Below are 19,825 nucleotides of genomic sequence, written 5' to 3' on the forward strand. Positions count from 1 at the left end.
TCTTTACCTTTCTGTCATTAACATTTGCGGAGCTGGCAATATTATTTCTCCAAGATTACATTGATGGCATATTTTTAAAATTGTTGTTGTTGTTTTTAAAAATGTTGTTGTTATTTTAAAAATTGTTGTTCTGATGGGATTTCCTTTTTTCTTATCAACCACAGTGAGGAGAGGCGATGTCTTGGCAGCATGGAGTGGGATTCGTCCCCTAGTAACAGACCCTAATTCTAAAGACACCCAGTCCATATCTCGGAATCATGTGGTGCATGTTAGTGACAGCGGCCTTGTGACTATAGCAGGTACCAGACCTTCACTTTCAACCTGAGATGCTTGGGCAGGGGGAGGGGGATGAAATGGGTGAGGTGGCTGGGTTCTGCACTTGAAAGAAGCGATAAGTGGAAGGGCTAAGCCACCCTCTTCCAGCACAACTCTTGTTTTGTTTCAAATGGCACCCTTCCATTACCTCTTGGTAACGGAAAATATTTGTAGACTATGGTTTGTTAGTTCAGTTGTCTTAGCTTGATGGAAGACCCTGTGAGCGCATTTTAGAAGGGAACAGGCACTGGCCTACAAGTGACTTAAATATAAAGGACTATGCACACTGCACACCTCAAGTCCTCTGTAGCAGTACCAGTCGTACCCCTGGTGTATCAGAGACCCACTCTCATCTTTTCCTGCCAGCTACTGATGTGAGCAACAATCAGGTCTGGGTCAAGGCACAGGAACATTCTTCTAGCAAGACAGTAAGCAATAGAGGTGTTTCATAAAGCAATAGGCAATCAAAACAGCTGTGTGGCATATTCGCTGGTCCCAGGCACTCAATTCTCCCCATTATAGAGCCTTTTCAACTCAGCGATTGCAAAGATTCCCACTTACGCAATGGGGCTTTCCCTCTGCATGCACCCAACACTCCCCCCACCCCAGATCTGCTCTGAACGGTCAGGAGAACCCCCAGAACAGGACATGGGGAGAGGAGAGGGGAGATTGTTCTGCTGTGCAAGTGGAAATGTTTGCGCCGATGAAATGATCTCCTTAGCACTAAGTTGAATGCAACACCAAGCCAACATGAAAGAGCCTTTGCTCTGACCTTAATAAACTGACAGGCTTTTTTAGTCATTGAATTCTTTATTAGTGAATCGATCATTAACTTTAATGGTCTAGCACTTGGTACCGAGTGAAGTTAGTCAGATGCGTAGACTGCAGTTCTCAGTTCTGAAACAATGGGACTTTTCGAGGGAGAATAGTTTTAAGGGTCGTTACATGGGATTTGTACTGGATTGTAGCCTGACTTTGTAATTTAGAAACCCCAAACCACAAATTGTTGAGGTAGCTAGGAAGTGGCGGATGCAGGGTGCCTTCAGTACCCTTTTACATTAATGTTTCCAGGTGGGAAATGGACAACCTATCGCTCGATGGCAGAGGATACAATTGATGCTGCAGTACGTGCTCACGGCCTGCGTGCGGGTCCCTGTAAGACAGTGGGTCTCTTCTTACAGGGTGGAGAGGGTTGGAGCCCAACTCTTTATATTCGACTGGTTCAAGATTATGGACTTGAGAGTGAGGTGAGGCTTGTGGTGTGATTTCTTTTTAAATCTTAAAACTTTGTCGTAAAGAATACGACACCTTGGATCCGGAGAACTGTGAGCAGAGGGGAATGTTATTTTTATTTCACAATACTTGCAGCTTGATTGTACTAAAACCTCAAAGCAGTTTACAAAAAAGGATCTTTCCTAGCCCTCTGTAGCTTCCTGCAGCCAGCCCCCAACCTTTCTCGAGGGTTTCTCAAGGACCCAGTGTGGGCTGGGTTAACTGCGGAGGGGCTGTTGGAGGAAATTACCCCATATCTGGTGGAAGCATCTTCTGTGAGCAGAGGAGTGTGTGACTTCCATCTCACTCGTCCTCTGGATACTGGTGTTGGTAGGGACCATTGCCCTGCCCTACTAACTGATCCAGGTGTTGCCACTACAACCAGCCTACGAATGTTCAGAGGGGCCACACAGGAAGCAAAGAAGGATGGAAGAGACTGGAATGAAGGCCGGGAATGATGGAGAAGAGGAGGAGAAGGTGCAGCGGGAGAAGCTAGAATGAGGCAAAAGGTTGGGAATTGATGGGCAAGGGGTAGTGGAAGAAAGGGAAAGGGGCTTCCCTTCTCTCACTCAAAATGCCTCTTATTTTGGCCCTTACCTAATTCAAAGTTCTTTGTTCAGATTAAGGATTTTTTAAAAGAGCACATGCATCAAATGATTAAAAGCCAACTATAAATGTTGTTTAACTGGGCTAAATTGAGCCCTAACCCATTATTATTATTACTACTATCATGCCTGTTGTTGTTGTTGTTGTTATTCAGGGGCTCTATGCTCTGTAAGCCCAATTTACACAATCCCAATTTTGATCAGTGTGCGCACGCACATGCATCCTGTCTCCTAACTGTGACAGTCGAAGAAGCCTCTTGGCTTCTTGGTCCCAAGTGAAGCTATTCTTCAAATGTGACGACAGTAGCAGAAACCTTGAAGCGTCATTAGTCACTGTTCCATTGATACATGCATAGCTGTGTTAGTGCTAGCCTAAGCGTTCCCAGCACGAGTCGTTTCCTCCCACCCAGCCCTCATCAGACGCCGCCTTTGGCCTATTAGTTAACAGGCCACAGGAAAACTGTCAAGGGCAGCTCTGTCTAGATGGAGCTGTATTCCAGGAAGTGCCGACTGATGAAACAGTTCTTTTTTTAACCCGATCTTGATCCCGTAGGTGGCTCAACATCTCTCAAATACATTTGGGGACAAGGCCTTTGAAGTGGCAAAGTTGGCCCAGGTGACCGGGAAGAGGTGGCCTATTGTTGGAAATCGCCTGGTTTCCGAGTTTCCTTACATTGAGTCTGAGGTATGACAGTGAGACCCTTTGTTGTCGTGTTGCTTCTTTCCTTCTCCTCCCCACCCCAGTTGTGTTTAAATGCTCTGCTCCCTTGAAGATGCTTATTCTGCCTACTGCCTGGTGACATCAACTAACAGAGGTAGCGCTATACACAGCGAAGTTTCCCCTGCCTCATTCTATCCTCCCCACACTTCCCCAGTTTAAATCTTGGGTCTGCCATTAGGCAAGCCAATATCTCTCAGTCTCCATCTGCGATATCAGCGTGATAAATACTGATATACCTTACAGGGTTGTTGTTATTATAGGCAAAGTGCTTTTAACATTCTAAGGTGTTATAAATGCTTGCTGTTATCCAGGTAACTCAAATTGTCCTGCCCATTCCCCATGGGGGAGGGGGGGGAGCAGAACAGGGCTGCCGGTAGGAACTGAAGAGGGTGGTATGCTTAGGGAGAAGCAAACAGCAGGTGGAATTCTGTGTACGCATATAAGCTAGAAAGGATGTAAAGCAGGACAGGTTTTACACTGCAGTGAGATAAGCATGCGTTACCTGCTCGTGTGTCTGCACATCAAGCTGCTGTCAAAGGCACGGCTACAGTGGCCAGTCAAAACGCTGGCAATCATATAAGGATCCTGGGAATACTAGGAGGAACAGGCTCAGGGCATGTAGCAGTGTGCAAAGAGTAAAGTGGTGGAAGATCTACTAAGGTTAGGAAGGGATTGCAGTTCTCTGAAGAATATTTATACCTATGGATGAATCTCTCCTTCCCTGCCCAAGAGAATGTGAAGTATAACCTCTGAATTTCTGGGTGAAATGTGTTCTGCTCAAATGCGATACCAAATGCACCTCTTTTTAATCCGAGAAAACAAAAGGACAGAGGACCATTGTAGTGTAACAAAAGTTCATCTCAGTAGCCTAGAATGTATGCTTTCGAATCAGGGTGATGGTGGGTAACTCCATCTTGAATCACAGTCTGTATACATTACATTACAGAACATTACATTACATTACCTCTTTCTCTTTTCCTTTTAGTATTGTAATCTCTCTGTCCAGAGCCAGGCTATCGAACTGAAACAGATCTTTGAGCTCTCTCTCTCTCTCTGTGTGTGTGTGTGTGTGTCTCAAATATTGTAGATTGAGTATGCAATCCAAGAGTATGCCTGCACTGCGGTGGATGTGATTGCTCGCCGCACACGCCTGGCCTTCCTGAACGTGCAGGCTGCCGACGAAGCCTTGCCAAGGATAATTGAGATAATGGGGAAGAAGCTCAAATGGAGCGAACAGAAGAAAAAGGTACAAGGGCGGGCCTCTAGGTTCGCAGCAAAAGGATTGCAAGATCCTTCCCCAAGAAACTCATGGGCATTGGCGAATGAGCCATAGTTGCTTTGGATTTTGTTTTTGTCAGAGTTGCTGGCCTGTGGAGGTTCAAAACCCCACTAAGCCAAGGTGCTCGCTGGGTGACTTCATGCCTGTCGCTTTCTCTCAGCTAGACCCACCTTGCGGGGTGGTTGTGAGATAAATGGTGGAACAGACATGTGCACAGTGGTACCTCGGGTTACATACGCTTCAGGTTACAGTGGTGCCTCGCAAGACGAAAAGAATCCGTTCTGTGATTCTCTTCGTCTAGCGGTTTTTTCATTTTGCGAAGCAAGGCCATTGAAGGATTAGCGGATTAGCGCTATTAGCGGCTTTTAGCGGCTTATCTGCTGATCGGATCAGCTGATAAGCAGCTTAGCGGCTTAGAAAAAGGGGGGGGAGGGAAAAACCCAGCAGGAACTCGCAAGACATTGTCGTCTTGCAAAGCAAGCCCATAGGAAATTCGTTTTGCGAAGCACCTCCAAAACAGAAAACTCTTTCGTCTAGCGAGTTTTCCGTCTTGCGAGGCATTCGTCTTGCGAGGCACCACTGTACATACGCTTCAGGTTACAGACTCCGCTAACCCAGAAATATTACCTCGGGTTAAGAACTTTGCTTCAGGATGAGAACAGAAATCACGCAGCGGCAGCAGGAAGCCCCATTAGCTAAAGTGGTGCTTCAGGTTAAGAACAGTTTCAGGTTAAGAATGGGCCTACGGAATGAATTAAGTACTTAACCCAAGGTACCACTGTACTTCCTTTAACTCCTTGGAGGGGTGTGTGTGTGTGTGTGTGTGTGTGTGTATACACACACACATGCACACATATGCACAGACACGCATGGGCACCCCCCCCCCATTCTGGTTGGGCCCAAACCACATGCTGCGTTTACTCAAGCGATGCTGCTAAAATAGCCTCCCTTTGGGGACTGCCCACCCTCCCTGCTGTAATATTTGGAGGTACTCACCTTCTTCCCAGAGTTCCCTTTCCCCCAAAAGCCATGGTGGAGAGAGAGGAGATAAACAACATGATCCAATCCACATGGTGAGTACTGCAACTCTTGCCGTAAGAACTTAGACCTGTTACTGAGGGAAGGCCAATTCCTTCCCCCATGGCCTTCCTGTGGTACATGTAGTTTGCACTGGAAAAAAGAATGTCTTTCATAAACATGCTTTCTCCCTTCCTTCCGCCCCCAGTAGCTGTACTTCATGTGCTCAAGGAGTTCCAGTATCTTGTTTTCAGGCCTTTTGAAGCTAACTTACTTGCTATGGAAAACAATATTTTGTCAAAGCAGGATAGCTGGTTTCATCTGTAAGTCCCTACTTCCTCAAAGGAGCAGAGCCTGGAAAACACTGAACATGGTCAGGCACATTGAATACAGGAGCAGAACAGCAAGGAGCAGAAAACAGTGCAAAATGAAGTTTTGGAATGGAAGAGGGGATTTGAAGATTCCCAACTAGGGGCTGCCTCGTTGTCCTGCTGCCTGAAGAGAGTAATCACAGCAAATGCCAGAAGCCCTCAAAAATTGGATGCATTAAAGCCTGTGTCTCGCCATTTAGTGTATTTATTGTAGCTATAAGATACCAGCATTAAATTTAAAGGCCATCTCTTGTCCCTTTCTGTCTGCAAGCACAAGCCTTGCTGACATCGCTGCTAGTTGCATGTGTGGATTGAGGGCACGTTAGAGCCTTTAAAATCTTTACATTGCACGTCTCCCGGAGTAATTATCGCTTGATAATCAACACTTGTACAACCAAACCAGTGATCTAGCTGAAGCATGAAATGCTGCCTAATCTTAATTACCTTGTTCACCTTTAAGCACTTTTTGGTCATCAACTGCTGATATTCCTCTAAGGACCAGCAATTATAATTAAGTGAAAGGAGCCAGTAAAACATTACAGCAAAGAAGGAATTCGGAATGTAAATATTTGCTGTTACCCTAGAGTTGAGACACTGTGTGCTGCTCTCTCTCTGTATAGGAGCAGCTTGCAGAGGCGAAGAAGTTTTTGTACTACGAAATGGGCTACAAGGCACGATCAGAGCAACTGACAGATCGCAGCGAAATCACTTTGTCCCCAGCAGATATTGAGAGGTAAATACATTGTGCAAGGTAGTAGTTGCTATTCTCTGGGGTCTGGATAGAACTGTGGTGGGTAGGTGGCAAGTGTTAAGAACAAAACCCCCAGCTGTGCAAGCTGGGCTGAGATGGCAGATCCTTTTATTTAATTTTGCTGCCGTTGTACGTGATCTTTCTTTGTGTTTATTTGCCCCATTTGAGGCTGGCTTGAGGGGTGTATGGGGTGTTAGGGGACGGGTAGGACCTCTGGTGGGGGATACATTGTGTTCCTTCTGGGGTACTTTGTCCACCTTTGGTACCCACCCTGCACACAGCACTCACCTGTGGCTCCTAGAAGCTGTAAGCGTGTGCCAGTGCCCACACTCTTGGAAATGGCTTTGACTGGCCTTTCCTTCTCCATGCAAAGACAGACTCCGGCAGATTAACTGGATGAGACCAATAGTGGGTCCAGCCGTCAAGAAGGCAGTTTCTGCATGAGCTGTGGAGGGAAATGGTGGGCAGATGGGGCTTGGCAACCTGGGAAGGTTTCCCATCTAGGAGAAGGAAAACTCTGGTCCTAAACCACCACTGCCTTGTGGGATATCTTTGGGAGAAGGAAGACATAAATCAGGAGTGGAGTCCCTAAGATGTTTGGATGGCATCATATGCACTTCCTCCTGGCAACTCCTGGTGCCAAGCATATTGCTCTGCTTTCCTTTGGATCACATCAGCGAGGCTGAAAGGGAGGTCTTGTCATCTGGGCAGCCCAGGACCTCCATATACACTGCCTAGACTTGCGCCTAGGGGAGGTCACTTCAGCTTGATCTCACCCCCAGAGTACTCCGTTGTCTCTCGAGACAGACGGATGCCATTAGGTTGCTTTCAGTGACTGTTTGACATTCCCTGATTGGCTAAGAGCATCGGGCATAATTATATCTCTGTCTTGGCTCAACATCTGTTGGGTCTGTGTATGACACTGCCTTGTGTATTCAGATGATTAATCCATCTGGTCCATTAACACACACTCTCTACGCTGACTTGCAGTGGTTCTCCTGAGCTTTTAGGCCAGGGATGAGGAACCTCTATGGCCCTCCAGATATTGTTGGGTTCTCAACACCCATCAGCCCCAGCCAGCAGTCAGGGATGATAGGACTCGTAGTCTATCAAGATCTGGCAAGCCACAGATGTTTCTGATCCTTGCTTTAGGCAGACCTTTCCCCCACTTCTGCTACCAAGATTATTCAACTGGAGATGCCAGTGTGTTGGTATTCAAAAGTATGTGCTCTACTATTGAGCTGCACCTCCTTCCCTAAGATGACTGAATCCTGGCAGTACTTGGTATGGTAGAAGGTGGTATGTTATGGCATTAAAATGAGGAAAGTTGAGTAGCATTGATGACAATAAGCGCGGCACTGTCTGATGGTGGAGATTTTGCAAGGAAGGAGGAGAACATCCCATAGGTTGGGCTTCTTTATAAAACTGCTTTTGCTCTTTGGCATTATATAGCTGTTTCCTGAATTATCCATTTTTTGCAGATATAAAAAGAGATTCCACATGTTTGATAAAGATGGCAAAGGCTTTATTACCATAGTGGATGTGCAGCGTGTGTTGGAGGTAACATTTTACTTACCTTAAAAAATACTATCAAAATTGTCTGACGTGCTATTAATAGTGTTTTGTTAATCCAGGATTGTGGGTTTTTCCCCCTTTCATAAACTTTTATAGAGCATCAACCTTCAAATTAATGAAAGAGCACTCCATGAGATTTTGAATGAAGTAGATCTGAACAAGAATGGGCAGGTTGAACTCAATGAGTTTTTGCAGGTAAGTTGGTTCTTTTTAAATATGTGTGATTGTTACTATGCATATATTTTATATGCAAAGTATAGCATGACAAGAAGGGGTGGGCAGGCAGCCCAAGCAAGCTAGAGGGAGGGGGTAGCCAAAACAGGCTGTAGCAGCCCCTCAGCTCTGCTGGCTTCTTTGTCTGCCATCCTTGTGGGCCCTCCCCCTGAGATCCAGATCCCCAGGCCACTTGACACCACCACAGTGGCATCTTGGAAGTCAAACGGAATCCCTTCCAGAAGTCCGTTCGGCTTCCAAAACGTTTGGAAACCAAGGTGTGGCTTCCGATTGGCTGAGGGAAGCTCCTGCAGCCAATCAGAAGCTGCGGAAGCCCCATTGGACATTCAGGTTCCAAAGAACATTCACAAACTGGAACACTCATTTCCGGGGTTGTGGCGTTCGGGAGCCAAAACGGATAAGTACCAAGGCGTTCAGGATCCAAGGTACGACTGTACTAGCTGCTCTCATCCTCTGAGGCTGGCCTTGTAATCCACTGCTGCCACTGCTTGATGACCATGGAGAGTGACAGAGAAGCAGTGCAGGGAGGTGGAAGACACCCAGAATGCAATTTTAGCCTATGATCTGGCTGTCACATAGTGCAGGCAGGTAGGCCTTGAAATCAAGGTCTCTGAAAATCATTTAATATTTACCTTTTCATCTTAGATTTTTGTCAGCAAATTGGTAATGGGATTGCTGTTCCTCGGTTGGGCAAAACATTAAATCCTTGGTTTCAAACTCAGTTGTGTTGACTTCTTAGGTTTCTTTCTACTCACCCTGCAGTTTCTCCCTTTTAAAAAAATGATCTCCAGCCTACTTTCTGACTTAACCAATTCTAGTAGACTTGGCTTAAATCTAAGCAGGCAAATTTTCATGCTCAAAGTTTGTCCTTTGCATGTTCATAACACTGACTTGCATGGAGACTGATTAAATATTTCTCCTGATTTTTTTAAATTAATGAATATACAGGATGTTAATTTATTTTGTGCATGGGCAGCATGTTAGATGGCACTTAGTCTAGTGGTGAATCAGCACAGTGTTGCTCACATTGTCCAACATAAGGACCAGCGGCCCAGGACATGATTCCTTCCTTCTTAGTGGTCCAATGCTGAATATAAATTCAGAATTTTTTTGCTCTTTTCAGAGGCTAGCTGTATCTGTGATTTAAATGCAGGTTGGAAGGATGTTTGCTACATAGTTGCCAATGGTTGGGCAGATGGATTTTCCTTTTTTTTAAAAAAAAGCATTCTTTTTTTGTTCCAGCTATATGATAGGGATGGAATATCTTGCATACTCTATTCCCATCTCATTACTAAACCTATTTAAAAACTGAAATTCAAAAAGAGAGGAGAAGCAAAACAATATACCCCCTTCCTATGATAAAAATACTAAATTTGTGCTATTGGGCTGTAATTAATTTGACATCTGCTTGACACATGGATTACTCCAGGATCACATACATGCCACATTCAGTTTCCAAGCACACCTGCATTGTTAAAATTTGTGCATTCCATCTTTCAATTCTCCCCCCCCCCCATGTATTTCTTTTAAGGGGGGGCACCAACCCACCCAGCAAGGTATGAGAGGCAGCTTGAGATGGGGTGGGGGTAGGGTATTGCTCCAGACAACAGCAAGTAAATCACTGCGATCTCTCAACCAGCGTTCATCTTGCTGCATGTTTCTTTGCTTGATGAATCCTTTAGCATACGGTTTAGCCTTTCCCTTAGCCAGATCCGCCCTTGGGGTTTGATGTGTGAAGGGAGAAGCTTGCATGCGTGGCCCCCTCCTTCCTTTGCACGGCCGATTCCCTCCCCTGTTGTAGTTAGGAGTATCCATAGCCTGCCTGCAAGCAGAATTGGAACCCCAGTTTTTGAAGTCTGTTCTCATTCTTGCTAGCAAGCATAGCTAGCAGTAACCGGAGTTTTGCTGAGTTCTAGACATCGGGGCAGTTCTAGACGTCGTTGTCACGAATCAGGAAGTGGGGCAGAGTATCAGCACACAGGAGGCGGAGGAGGAATTGGCTGACACGATCCTCAAGCGCGTTCTTGATTGCCACGTTGTGTGTTTGCCTTGATGTTTGAACTCTGCCACTTGCATATCAATTGGCCTGTGAATTGCTCCCTTATCCTATAAAACCAGAGGGGAGAAAAGTGGCCTGCGGTTTTGTGGGTGCAGAAGGTGGAACGTAGGAACACACGTGTCTTTAATTCCAATGCTGCAAAATACACAAGCTCTAAAGAGGTTTCTGAAATGCGTCTAGGCATCCATTTGACTCCTTTCATACAAGCAGCAGCTTATTTGTTTTCCATTGCCAGCCAGGTTTGTTTTTGTAGAGCCTTCCTTGGTCAGGTTTTTCAAATGACTGCCAGGTCCTTCCTGCACAGTGGCAATGATGAATGCAGAACATGAGATAAATTAATGCTGGGGATTTTGGTCAATGTCAGCCCTTTCTTCACTGTGTCAAGTTAAACAAACAAGATCAAGGCAAAGGAAAATGGTAATTGTCTTTCTCAAGATGGGTTGCAGATAAGAGCACTGTTGAATCTAAATGTGGAAATTTTCACAGGTTGAGTCTAGCGTATTATATATATTTGTGTGTGTATATGTATATTCTCCCCCCTTCCACACATAGTAGAATAAGTTATGTGAGTACATTTATTTATACAGAGGTTTAAAATAGAAAATTTGCCTGTAATGTAAATCACATTAAGGCGTTCTTTTTAAAAAAGAAAATCTACTCCCCACCCCCCACTCCCAGCTAACATTACAGTTTCCCCTTTCTCATTTATTCTCAGGCTCCAAAATTAACAGGATTTAATTTTAGATTTTGAAAGTCTTGTTCTGTATTGGTAGCACTTTGATTTCATGATTGTATTTGTTTAAAATTTGGCTTGTTTTGTCAGTGCCATCATGTTAAGATGAAATAGCTTATCCTGTTGTATGTTATTTGTGTGGGGTTTTTTTAAAGGGACCAGCTTTATTGTGCTTTGCACACTTCAGATATTTAGGGGTGCATGCTTAAAACCATTTAACACAGATTTGCATTTTTCATTTAAATTTCCAGCCTATATTATCCCAAGTACTTGGGCCAGGTAATAATACCAAACAAGCCAATAAAACTAATAATGCCTATTTAAAATATAAAATGCAATGTTTAATTCATCTTGTTCTATACCAGTTTCTCTCCTGCCATCCAGAGCAGAGCCTGTAAAAAACAAGATCTGGTTGCATTTTTGGGAAATATTCATAATTCAGGACTATACCAGTTTAGAATACAGAGTAGGGGATCTCTTGTTTGACATTGCCTCTATGTCAGGCAGAAGGCTTTTTGTCTAGCCACCTCCCTGGTGTGCTATCTTTGTAGGTAAGGGGTGCTTTTCATATACAAAAACTTTGGGACAGGTGATTTCACACTGCATGTATTCCTCAGTTGGCATTGATCCACGTGGATATAATGTATTGTGGTTCAAGGACCCGATCCCCACATAGTGGAATGAAAACACAAGGACATGTGATATAAGGTTAATGGGCAAGAAAAGGCCACAACTTTATTGATTACAGCAAGTGAAAAGGTATTGGCTTAGGCATTGGATTACGTCAGCTGACTCCACCCACTCAGAGAGGGGTGAGTCTAAAACAGGGGGGTTTATTCACCAGTAGGTGGAGCCTGTTGATGCTAATCCAACTATAAGCTCTCCCCTGATGTCACCGAGGGTCGTGCCATGGCCTCCCGCCACGCAGGCATCGGACAGAATACACGACCGCCGGATTCCTTTAACGGAATACCCAAAAATTGAAGGCGCAGGCGATGGCCACACCTAGCCCTTCCACACACCACCAACACATTATTCCAATGCCTAACCTACCCACCAATACCACGAAAGTTGTGACGATTGCTACGAGGTAGGCAAAAAAACCAAAAAGTCTAATGCCAAATGGAAAAATTCCTACCAGGCCCCCCGGACAACCAGGGCGACCAACCTAAGGTCCATAGCAAGGCCGAAGAAAACCGAGACCCTGAGCTCTAAGGGAGTGGAGGGTGGGTGACTCGTGACGGGACGACGAAAAGTGAGGCCAGGAGGCTGGCGCCGCAGCAATTTAGGCTGCTGTACACGCCCCCTTGAAGGCACCTGGTTGGGTGCCTGGCCGTGGGCGTGGGCGCCAGCCAGGTAAGTGGGAGGCAGGGGGCAAATGCCCCCTGCTTGAGGCGGAGACTGGCTCCTGCCCACAACCACTCCCCTCTCTTGCAGGAGGAGAGTCTTTGTCATCACAGGCAGGCGGGTAAAAAAGAGAACTTCTGCTCCTCCGAAGGAGTAGGTCTTTTCATTTATTAGATACACATGATCATTCTCTGAATAAATAGAATGATGAGTGGCCCACTTCTGTTTTCTTCTTCAATACCTGTTTCCTAGATTTTTAAATCTCCAGGGTAGGGACATATCCTTCTGTTCTTTGAAAGTACCATGCTCATGGGTGATGTTACTGTTGCATCCATTCGTGTTAGTCTAGTCTTTCAGATGCTCAAACCTGCTTAAACATCATGGCTTTTCTCAAGTAGCCAGAAGAGCTCCAATGAATACTTGACTGCGCTTGCTTAGGCAATCCAATGAGCTAACATAAAAGTCAGAAATATTCATATCTATATATACCTATATCTGTATCTATATGTAGAGATATATATAGAGCTATATATAGATATCTGTGTGCACATATACATACACAGAGAGAGAGATGAATATCCTGGAAGAATTTCTGATTGCTCAGAAAAAGGAAAATTGGCCAAATAATGCCTTGCACATTGTTCATTCATCTCTGCTTTGGCCTTAAAGGAAAAAAAGTCAGAGAAGTAAAACGAGAGTGTGGCTTGTAGCATTTGCTGTCAGGTTGATAATTGTGCGATGCAAGCCCAGCATAACAAATAGGACAGGAAGAGCAGTTCTCCAATTGTTCTGTTGGCTTTCTCACCGGAGTAGCAACAACACGGAATCAGAACACTATTAAGAGAGCATGCCCATCAGTGGTAATATTGAAGATGCTGTGCTCATTTTCTGAGGTGTGGAGGGCAGTGACACAAGATCGATGCTTCTCAGTCTTCCACTCTGGATTTTGAGAGTGAAGTCTGGCTCTGCTTCACCACAGAGTTTTGTAATGTGTTAACGTTTGCTTGTGTGTTAAGACATCATATATATATAAAAATCTACATTTCTAAATGAATGATTGTTTGTTTGTGTTTCAGCTCATGACTGCTATTCAGAAAGGATTTGTCTCTGGAAGCCGCCTAGCTGTACTTATGAAAGCTGCAGAAGAGAACATCCACCAGCGCGATAGGATTTCAGTAGATCGGAGTGGTGGCGGTCTGTGAGTTTTGGGAACCCTCGGCTGCAAAATGGTGGATCTCCTGTTGCTGCTGAAAAACATTCCAGTGCTTTCAGATGTGTCCCGCTTCCTCTGCTTGATTTGTCTGGCATTGAGCAACTGTACGGAAAAAAACACTGTTGCAGTCTGCTTACTTAACAGTCTACTATTGCAGTCCTTAAAGTTCTACTACCATTTAGACTTTTGGCCTCCTTAACTGGGTCTATGTTTCTGCTTTCTGCAGAATCGGTGGTGGACATGCATTTGGAGTGAGGGAACTCTGCCCCCAGTGCCTTTTTCTGGGCAACTCCTGGGGGATCTGCACTACACCTTGGCTGCCCTTGGGGCCCATGGCAGGAGATCCAGGTGCAGTTTCATTCTGCCACCTGAACTGGAACAAGAAAAAATCCTTTTCTACCTTAGTAAGGTGGCCCCTGGTTCTCTTCTCCTGTCTTGCTGCTTTGATTTGGCAGAAGTGGAAGGTGCCAGCATGCCTTTAGTGTCTTATACGTCAGCTTGTTTATTAAACTTCTGGATTGCTTTTTTCTTTTAGGAGAAGTGTGTTGTGCTAAATATTCATCTTGTTGCCTAGAACTTTGGGGATGATTGTATTATTATTATTACTGGTATTGCAAAGCTATTAAAGCATGCATGTCGTTTTAAAAAAATGGAGTGATTTCTTGTTGGGGAGAATAAGAGTTCTCACATCTGGATTTTCCATTGAATATTGCACAAAATATAAATGTATGTCCTGAAAATTGCCATGATAATTGTGTCCGGGTTGGAGGACATATTGAGTTCAACATATTTAAGTCTCATTGAAACTAGTGGGGCATACTCAATTATGTCCTTTACCTGTGCTTTACAGGTGAATTTCTGAAATCACTTTAAGACAAGCATAAGTTTAGAAGCACAACACAAGATTATTATGATCATTATTTAAATGGTGCCTATTATGCCACCATGGGAAAACGCAACATTATGGATGGAAGTTTCATCCCTGTTATTTCTTCTATAGCAAGTGGTAAAGTTTGTGGTGCATATACAGTAGTTGGGTTTCTTGTGAGGTTTCTATCGTGTTTTTAATGCCAGTATCTCAATTTATTGTTCGTTTATGGAGAATACACAAAACAAAGCACAAGCCGAAACTATTCTAGCATCTCAGCATGTTTTGCTAGAGAAACATGGAGCTGGATTTCATTTAATTATTATTAAGGTTGCCTGTTTGATTTTGGGCACGCTTTTGAAGCATGGGTTTTCATTTATCTTTTCCCTTCCAATTAAGTGGGCTAATGTCACTCAGGTCACCTGGAAGCTTTCCTTTTGCTGTCTGCAAAATAAAGGAATAGTATGCAGCAAAGAGAAAAGTTGACATCAGGTGGGCCTTTATTTTGACATCTCTAAGGGCTTTTACCCTCATGCCATTTTTTTTATTTAAGGGATACTCCTGTAAGAATTGACATGGGAAAGTTCTGCACTATTTTAACGGCATGTCGAGATCGTTTTCATCATCATTATTACTCTTATTATCATTATTTATTATTGTTAGTTTCACCCCCTGAGTGATGCAAAGAGGGCATCCCAGGGAACAAAACGTAGGAATTGGCCCTTAATAGCATGTAGATGTAAGAAGGGTTTCTGTGCACAGGGCTTTTCAGTACTGGCATATACCGCAGGATCCTTCTAATGGACCATGGAACTATCTTAATATTCCTGCAATACCATCCTCAAACCTCTCCCCTGGCAAAAACACTTTTTGAAGGTGTAGAGGGCGTTTACTGCTAGGAATAGCTGCAAGTGTATTAAAAGTAACCCGGCAACTAACTTTTAGAAGGATCCATTCACATTTTTGCATGTATAATTTTTTTTTTTCATTCTCAAGATGAAGGCGAAGAGCCACAATCTAGTAAAAGATATTTGAGGGCAACGTTCTCAGAGGCCTGCTGTGAAATTCCATTCAGACATTTCTTTTTGCTATGATCAAGGTCCCTCAGACTTACTGTTTTCTATGTTGGCAGTAGCAGGAAGGAAATGGAGAAGAAACAGATTTGTCTTGCTTTTAGACCCTGAGCATTTCAGATAGACTTGAAACGTGACTAAATCCTTTTGTATATTTGGACATTTGAGGTGTCTGTCTCGGAGCACAAAGGGTTATTTTGTACTCTCGGCTGCTTCCCCTCCACACCACCAACACACACTGGGCTGGTTTTTTCATATCTGTTTTCATCCCCTTATATATGTGTGTGTGCATCTAGTTTGGGGGACATGAAAAATCAGCACCAACCATTAATTGGAAACTTGCTTTCCCACATATTGCAGAATGTGGGGAAATGACTACCGTATTTTTTCGTGTATAAGACGCCCCCGTGTATAAAACGCCCCTTATTTTTTTGGATTCAAAATTAAGAAAATGCACTATACACTCTCCGTGTATAAGATGACGCCTTATTTTAAACTTCAGAAATTTAGGAAAAAATATAGTCTTCTACACGGAAAAATACTGTATTTCCTCTATTTGCACCCCTAAAAGGGTGTGTGTGCCAATATTTGTGTATAATCAAAGTAGCATTTTAAAATTTCATACCTTCAGACAAAAGAACATCTGCTATCATGTTCTCTCTCTCTATCTCTCTCTCTCTAACCATTAGCTTAGCAGTAGGGCTTTTAGCACTGAAGAGCAATGGGTATCCAAGCCATGTTACTTTAGACCTGTCAGAATGAAAACCTCAGCACAAAGTGTTTTAAAAATGCATATAAACCTTTATATGCACATTAACAGAAGGCAACACAGGATTTCCAGCAATGTCTAGTTATGCCAATAACTTTAGCCCTATCGGGGCATCATGAGCTCCTGTTTTCAACAACACAGGAGCATGGAGCAGGCAGCACCATGTAGATTTGCATCTGATGTCATGTGCTTCCCCCCAAGGTCTGTACATACAGCACAACACTTGTGAAAACTTCCCCAGAACCTTGATTATGATGGGGTGACCTTCATGCTCACCACTATGTTCACAAATGGCCCTTCCCTAGAGACGTCGGTGGGACTCCTTGGTGTGGTTCCATTCCTTTTTCCCGTAGCTCTTTAGCCTAGACATTACTCTCCTCACCATTTGCTACCAACACGTCCACACCATGAGCATGCACTTGTAGTGGAGGTTCTTTTCCTTTCTTCCGTAGTTTTATAGTATGCACGTTCCCCCATTTTGGGTTGGATCTCTCTGAATGTCTTTCGCTTTGTCACATGGGCGCCACTGCTTTGTACAGGAAGTGAAAAGTTCTATGCATCATACTTGATTGATTCAGTCAAATGATAGGCGGAGAATTACTTGATTGGCACAATATTCTGGATTTTTGTTGTTGTAAGTTTGGAACATGGTCACGTGCGGGAAATAGAAAGCATGTGCAGGGTTTTTACTTTTCCCAGATAATAATTCTGTATAATACCACAGTGTTCCAAAAAGAAAGCCAAAACAATTAACAGCAAAGCAGCCCTGTAGTTTGGTGTGTGTGTATGCACACGTACCTATATGCATACATATACATATATACTTTGCCGCATGTTTTTCCATCTGGCACTTTTATGTATTGTGACGGGTTATTGTTCAGGATTGGACTGTTAAATACTGTGTTTGAGGCTGGGTTGTCATTTTTATAACTGTCTCTGTGTTTTATTGTCATTATTTATTACTTTTGATATACAGAATGAGCTGCATGCATTTATAGAGCAATAAGAGGATGTATTTAATGTGCCTTGTTTTTAACTGAATAAGAACTGAACACATGAATCAATAAAACTGATTAAAATGGTCCACTAGCTGGCATTTTGATGTTACCGGCAGTTACGGAAATAAAGTTGATTAGTCTTGAACTATACCCTTCCTTCTCTTGCGCCTCCCCCCCCCACCCCACCGGTGGTTAAAAGTTTAAAACAGATTCTTCTTAAACCTCCAGTTTTAAGGGACAATATAAATTACTGGCCCTAACTCTGTGTATCTGGTTGGGCAAATTAGGAGTTAACATCCAAAGAAGCTTGTCATGAGGTATTAACAGTAGATGTCCATCTTGGAATACAGTAGAATATATTTTCATTGCTACCATGGAGGGCTTTTTCCCTCTTTTTTTCTCTCTCCTCCCCACACTGTGAGATCAGAAAATGGCAACAGCCCACAAATTGTTACCAGGGTGGACTTATTTATTTATTTTGTTTCATTCAACCCAAAGCTCTTCAGGCACCATGTCCCCAGCCCACACTGATGAATTTTATCATGACTAAAATCAATAGGAATAAATGGAAAAGATTACATAATCCATTTTGATCATCTTGCATGTCAGGTTAGTCCAGAGTTGCCAAGTGCTGATAAATGTGCTGAAAAGAGAGGGAGGGGGGAAGCTATATATTTTCATTGACAGCAAATCAGCTAAGCTGTTTATAAGTTTTTAACGCATTAAAAATAAGAATCATTCTCATATTCTTTTATAGTCCCAAATTTACGTTTGGCGCCTGGGCTTTTTCAGATTATGGTTTTTGTTTCTTAACGTTTGCTGTCAGAATGCATTTGTTTTGCTTCGTCATGTGAATGCTGTGTGGTTGGCGGCCGGAACATTATGAAATGTTTAGAATCAATGCATCTTGAGCACATAACTGCACCCCCCCCAAAAAAATATGGTTGTGTAGGTGATGTTTTTGGAGACACATTATTCCACCAAAAACCTCAGAGCTGCTACCTTCCTTATGCTCAAAAGCATTAATGCACCTCCACCCCACATCCTTGCATGCGCTTTTAGAGGGATAGTTGCCCTCTCCACAGAGATAGATAAATGAATTCATAATAAACCTAGTGAGAAGGATGTGCCGTGGCCAAGGTTTCAGGCTCCAAACACATAGTAAAAGGAGGACGCGCATTTCAGCCGCGAGCCTGGAAAATACCAAGTGCTTAGAGTGAATTCCCACATCAAATTTGAACTGATTGCATTTGATTGGGGGAGATTATAAAAGAGAGCAACATCTTCAGTGATGTGCGTTTTGCCGCTTAAATGAGTTCTGTTTCTCACCCGCTGAAAATGAAGGGCCTCTCAAGTTTGCCCATCTCCTGCCTTTTTAGTCTCATTCCTTCCCACCTCCCAATTATCCACTGGAGGTATGAAACGTATACAGAGCCGCAGGAGCATTCATGCTGTACAATATTTGCACAGGTGTTGTGATCAGGAGGCTGCTGCGGGCTTCAGTCCAGAATCAATACTTCACTCAATCTGTGTGAGACACAACTAATTTAGGAGAATTCCTGCTCTTCTCTCCCTGCGAGTATCTCTGCTTTCCATAAACTGACAGTGGCTAATTCCTTGCTGTGCCTATTTTTAATTCACCTGGAGTTTTTCTTTTTCTGAAGGCATAAGCATACATTAGGTTACTGAGCTGGATTTGTACTGAAGTGCAGAGAGATTTGCTATTAAATCTGCCCCGCCCCGAAATACTGTTAAGCTGTTACATTTTGGTATGTATAACTGAAGCTTTAATTTGGCCCTCATTGGGTGTTAAAGTCGTTAATTCCTTAAAAGTTTTTTCTTTCTTTTTAAGCGGGTGCAATATCTTGAATTATCTGTTATTCAACAGCTGCACCATCTGAAGAACATCTGTTCTTCTCATGACGCAGAGCTACATGCTTTCTGTGGTGTACTTTCTTGGTTTAAGCACAGTCTCTGTAACGATAAAATCACTAGCTGCAATCTGGTTAAAAAATATACCCACAAACGCATTGTGTCTTTCTTCGTTCAGTGAGAAGGAATATCCAACTTTGACATGCTCTCTCCTGTCATCCGAACAAGACATTTGGTCCTATCTTACCAAGGCACCCTAATCTGTTTGTCTAAGTAGCGTAGATGTAATTAACTTCAGCATTAAAACTGAGGCAACTGAAGTGAACTGAATCAGTGTAAACTGATTTGAAGCACTTTTAAAAATATACCAGGTTCTCTCTTCGTTTCTCCTAACTAGTAACCTCTGGACATAAATGGAGAATTGCTCCCTCCTCATCTGTTCAGCCGAATTTATTTTACTGAACCGCTGAGATGCTTTTAGTTTTGCATCTCTACAATTAACTGATTTGCAATTCATTTTTATGCATGCTGAGTTTTTTCCTGTCCGAGTCAAGAAGCTGTAAATCTCTGATCTATTGAACTGACAGGGAAATATATTTCATTTCCCCCCCATGAATCATTTGCCACTCTTATTGCAGAAAAATGGCAAAATTATGGTGTACCACGTTTTAATAAATTACTGCTTTTAAAAAAATTGTTCTATAGCCTGTTTGGAGAAGAATATGCGTTTGTTTGTTTTTTTAAAAGAATGCT

At 43.3% G+C, this 19,825-nt stretch overlaps 1 protein-coding gene and 1 long non-coding RNA gene across 3 annotated transcripts in view; one reads left to right on the forward strand and one right to left on the reverse strand.

Moving 5' to 3' along the window:
- Window positions 1-17,284, forward strand: part of GPD2 (glycerol-3-phosphate dehydrogenase 2) — an 84,498-nt gene extending 67,214 nt beyond the window's left edge. For both annotated transcript variants that reach the window (XM_082198358.1, XM_082198359.1), the window contains exons 10-17: window positions 165-299; window positions 1,387-1,562; window positions 2,746-2,877; window positions 4,001-4,159; window positions 6,201-6,313; window positions 7,813-7,891; window positions 8,003-8,101; window positions 13,356-17,284. In XM_082198358.1, the coding sequence (XP_082054484.1) occupies window positions 165-299; window positions 1,387-1,562; window positions 2,746-2,877; window positions 4,001-4,159; window positions 6,201-6,313; window positions 7,813-7,891; window positions 8,003-8,101; window positions 13,356-13,481 (1,019 nt within the window). In that variant the 3' untranslated portion in view covers window positions 13,482-17,284. The remainder of the gene's footprint in view (window positions 1-164; window positions 300-1,386; window positions 1,563-2,745; window positions 2,878-4,000; window positions 4,160-6,200; window positions 6,314-7,812; window positions 7,892-8,002; window positions 8,102-13,355) is intronic.
- The window catches only part of LOC309519276, an 11,261-nt gene continuing 7,274 nt past the window's right edge, over window positions 15,839-19,825 (reverse strand). The window contains exon 2 of the long non-coding RNA XR_014213780.1: window positions 15,839-19,825. This exon is cut by the window's right edge and continues 3,968 nt beyond it. This is a non-coding gene — a long non-coding RNA (uncharacterized lncRNA).

The sequence above is a fragment of the Podarcis vaucheri genome (genome assembly GCF_965113315.1).
Source record: "Podarcis vaucheri genome assembly, chromosome: 1".
NCBI lineage: Eukaryota > Metazoa > Chordata > Lepidosauria > Squamata > Lacertidae > Podarcis > Podarcis vaucheri.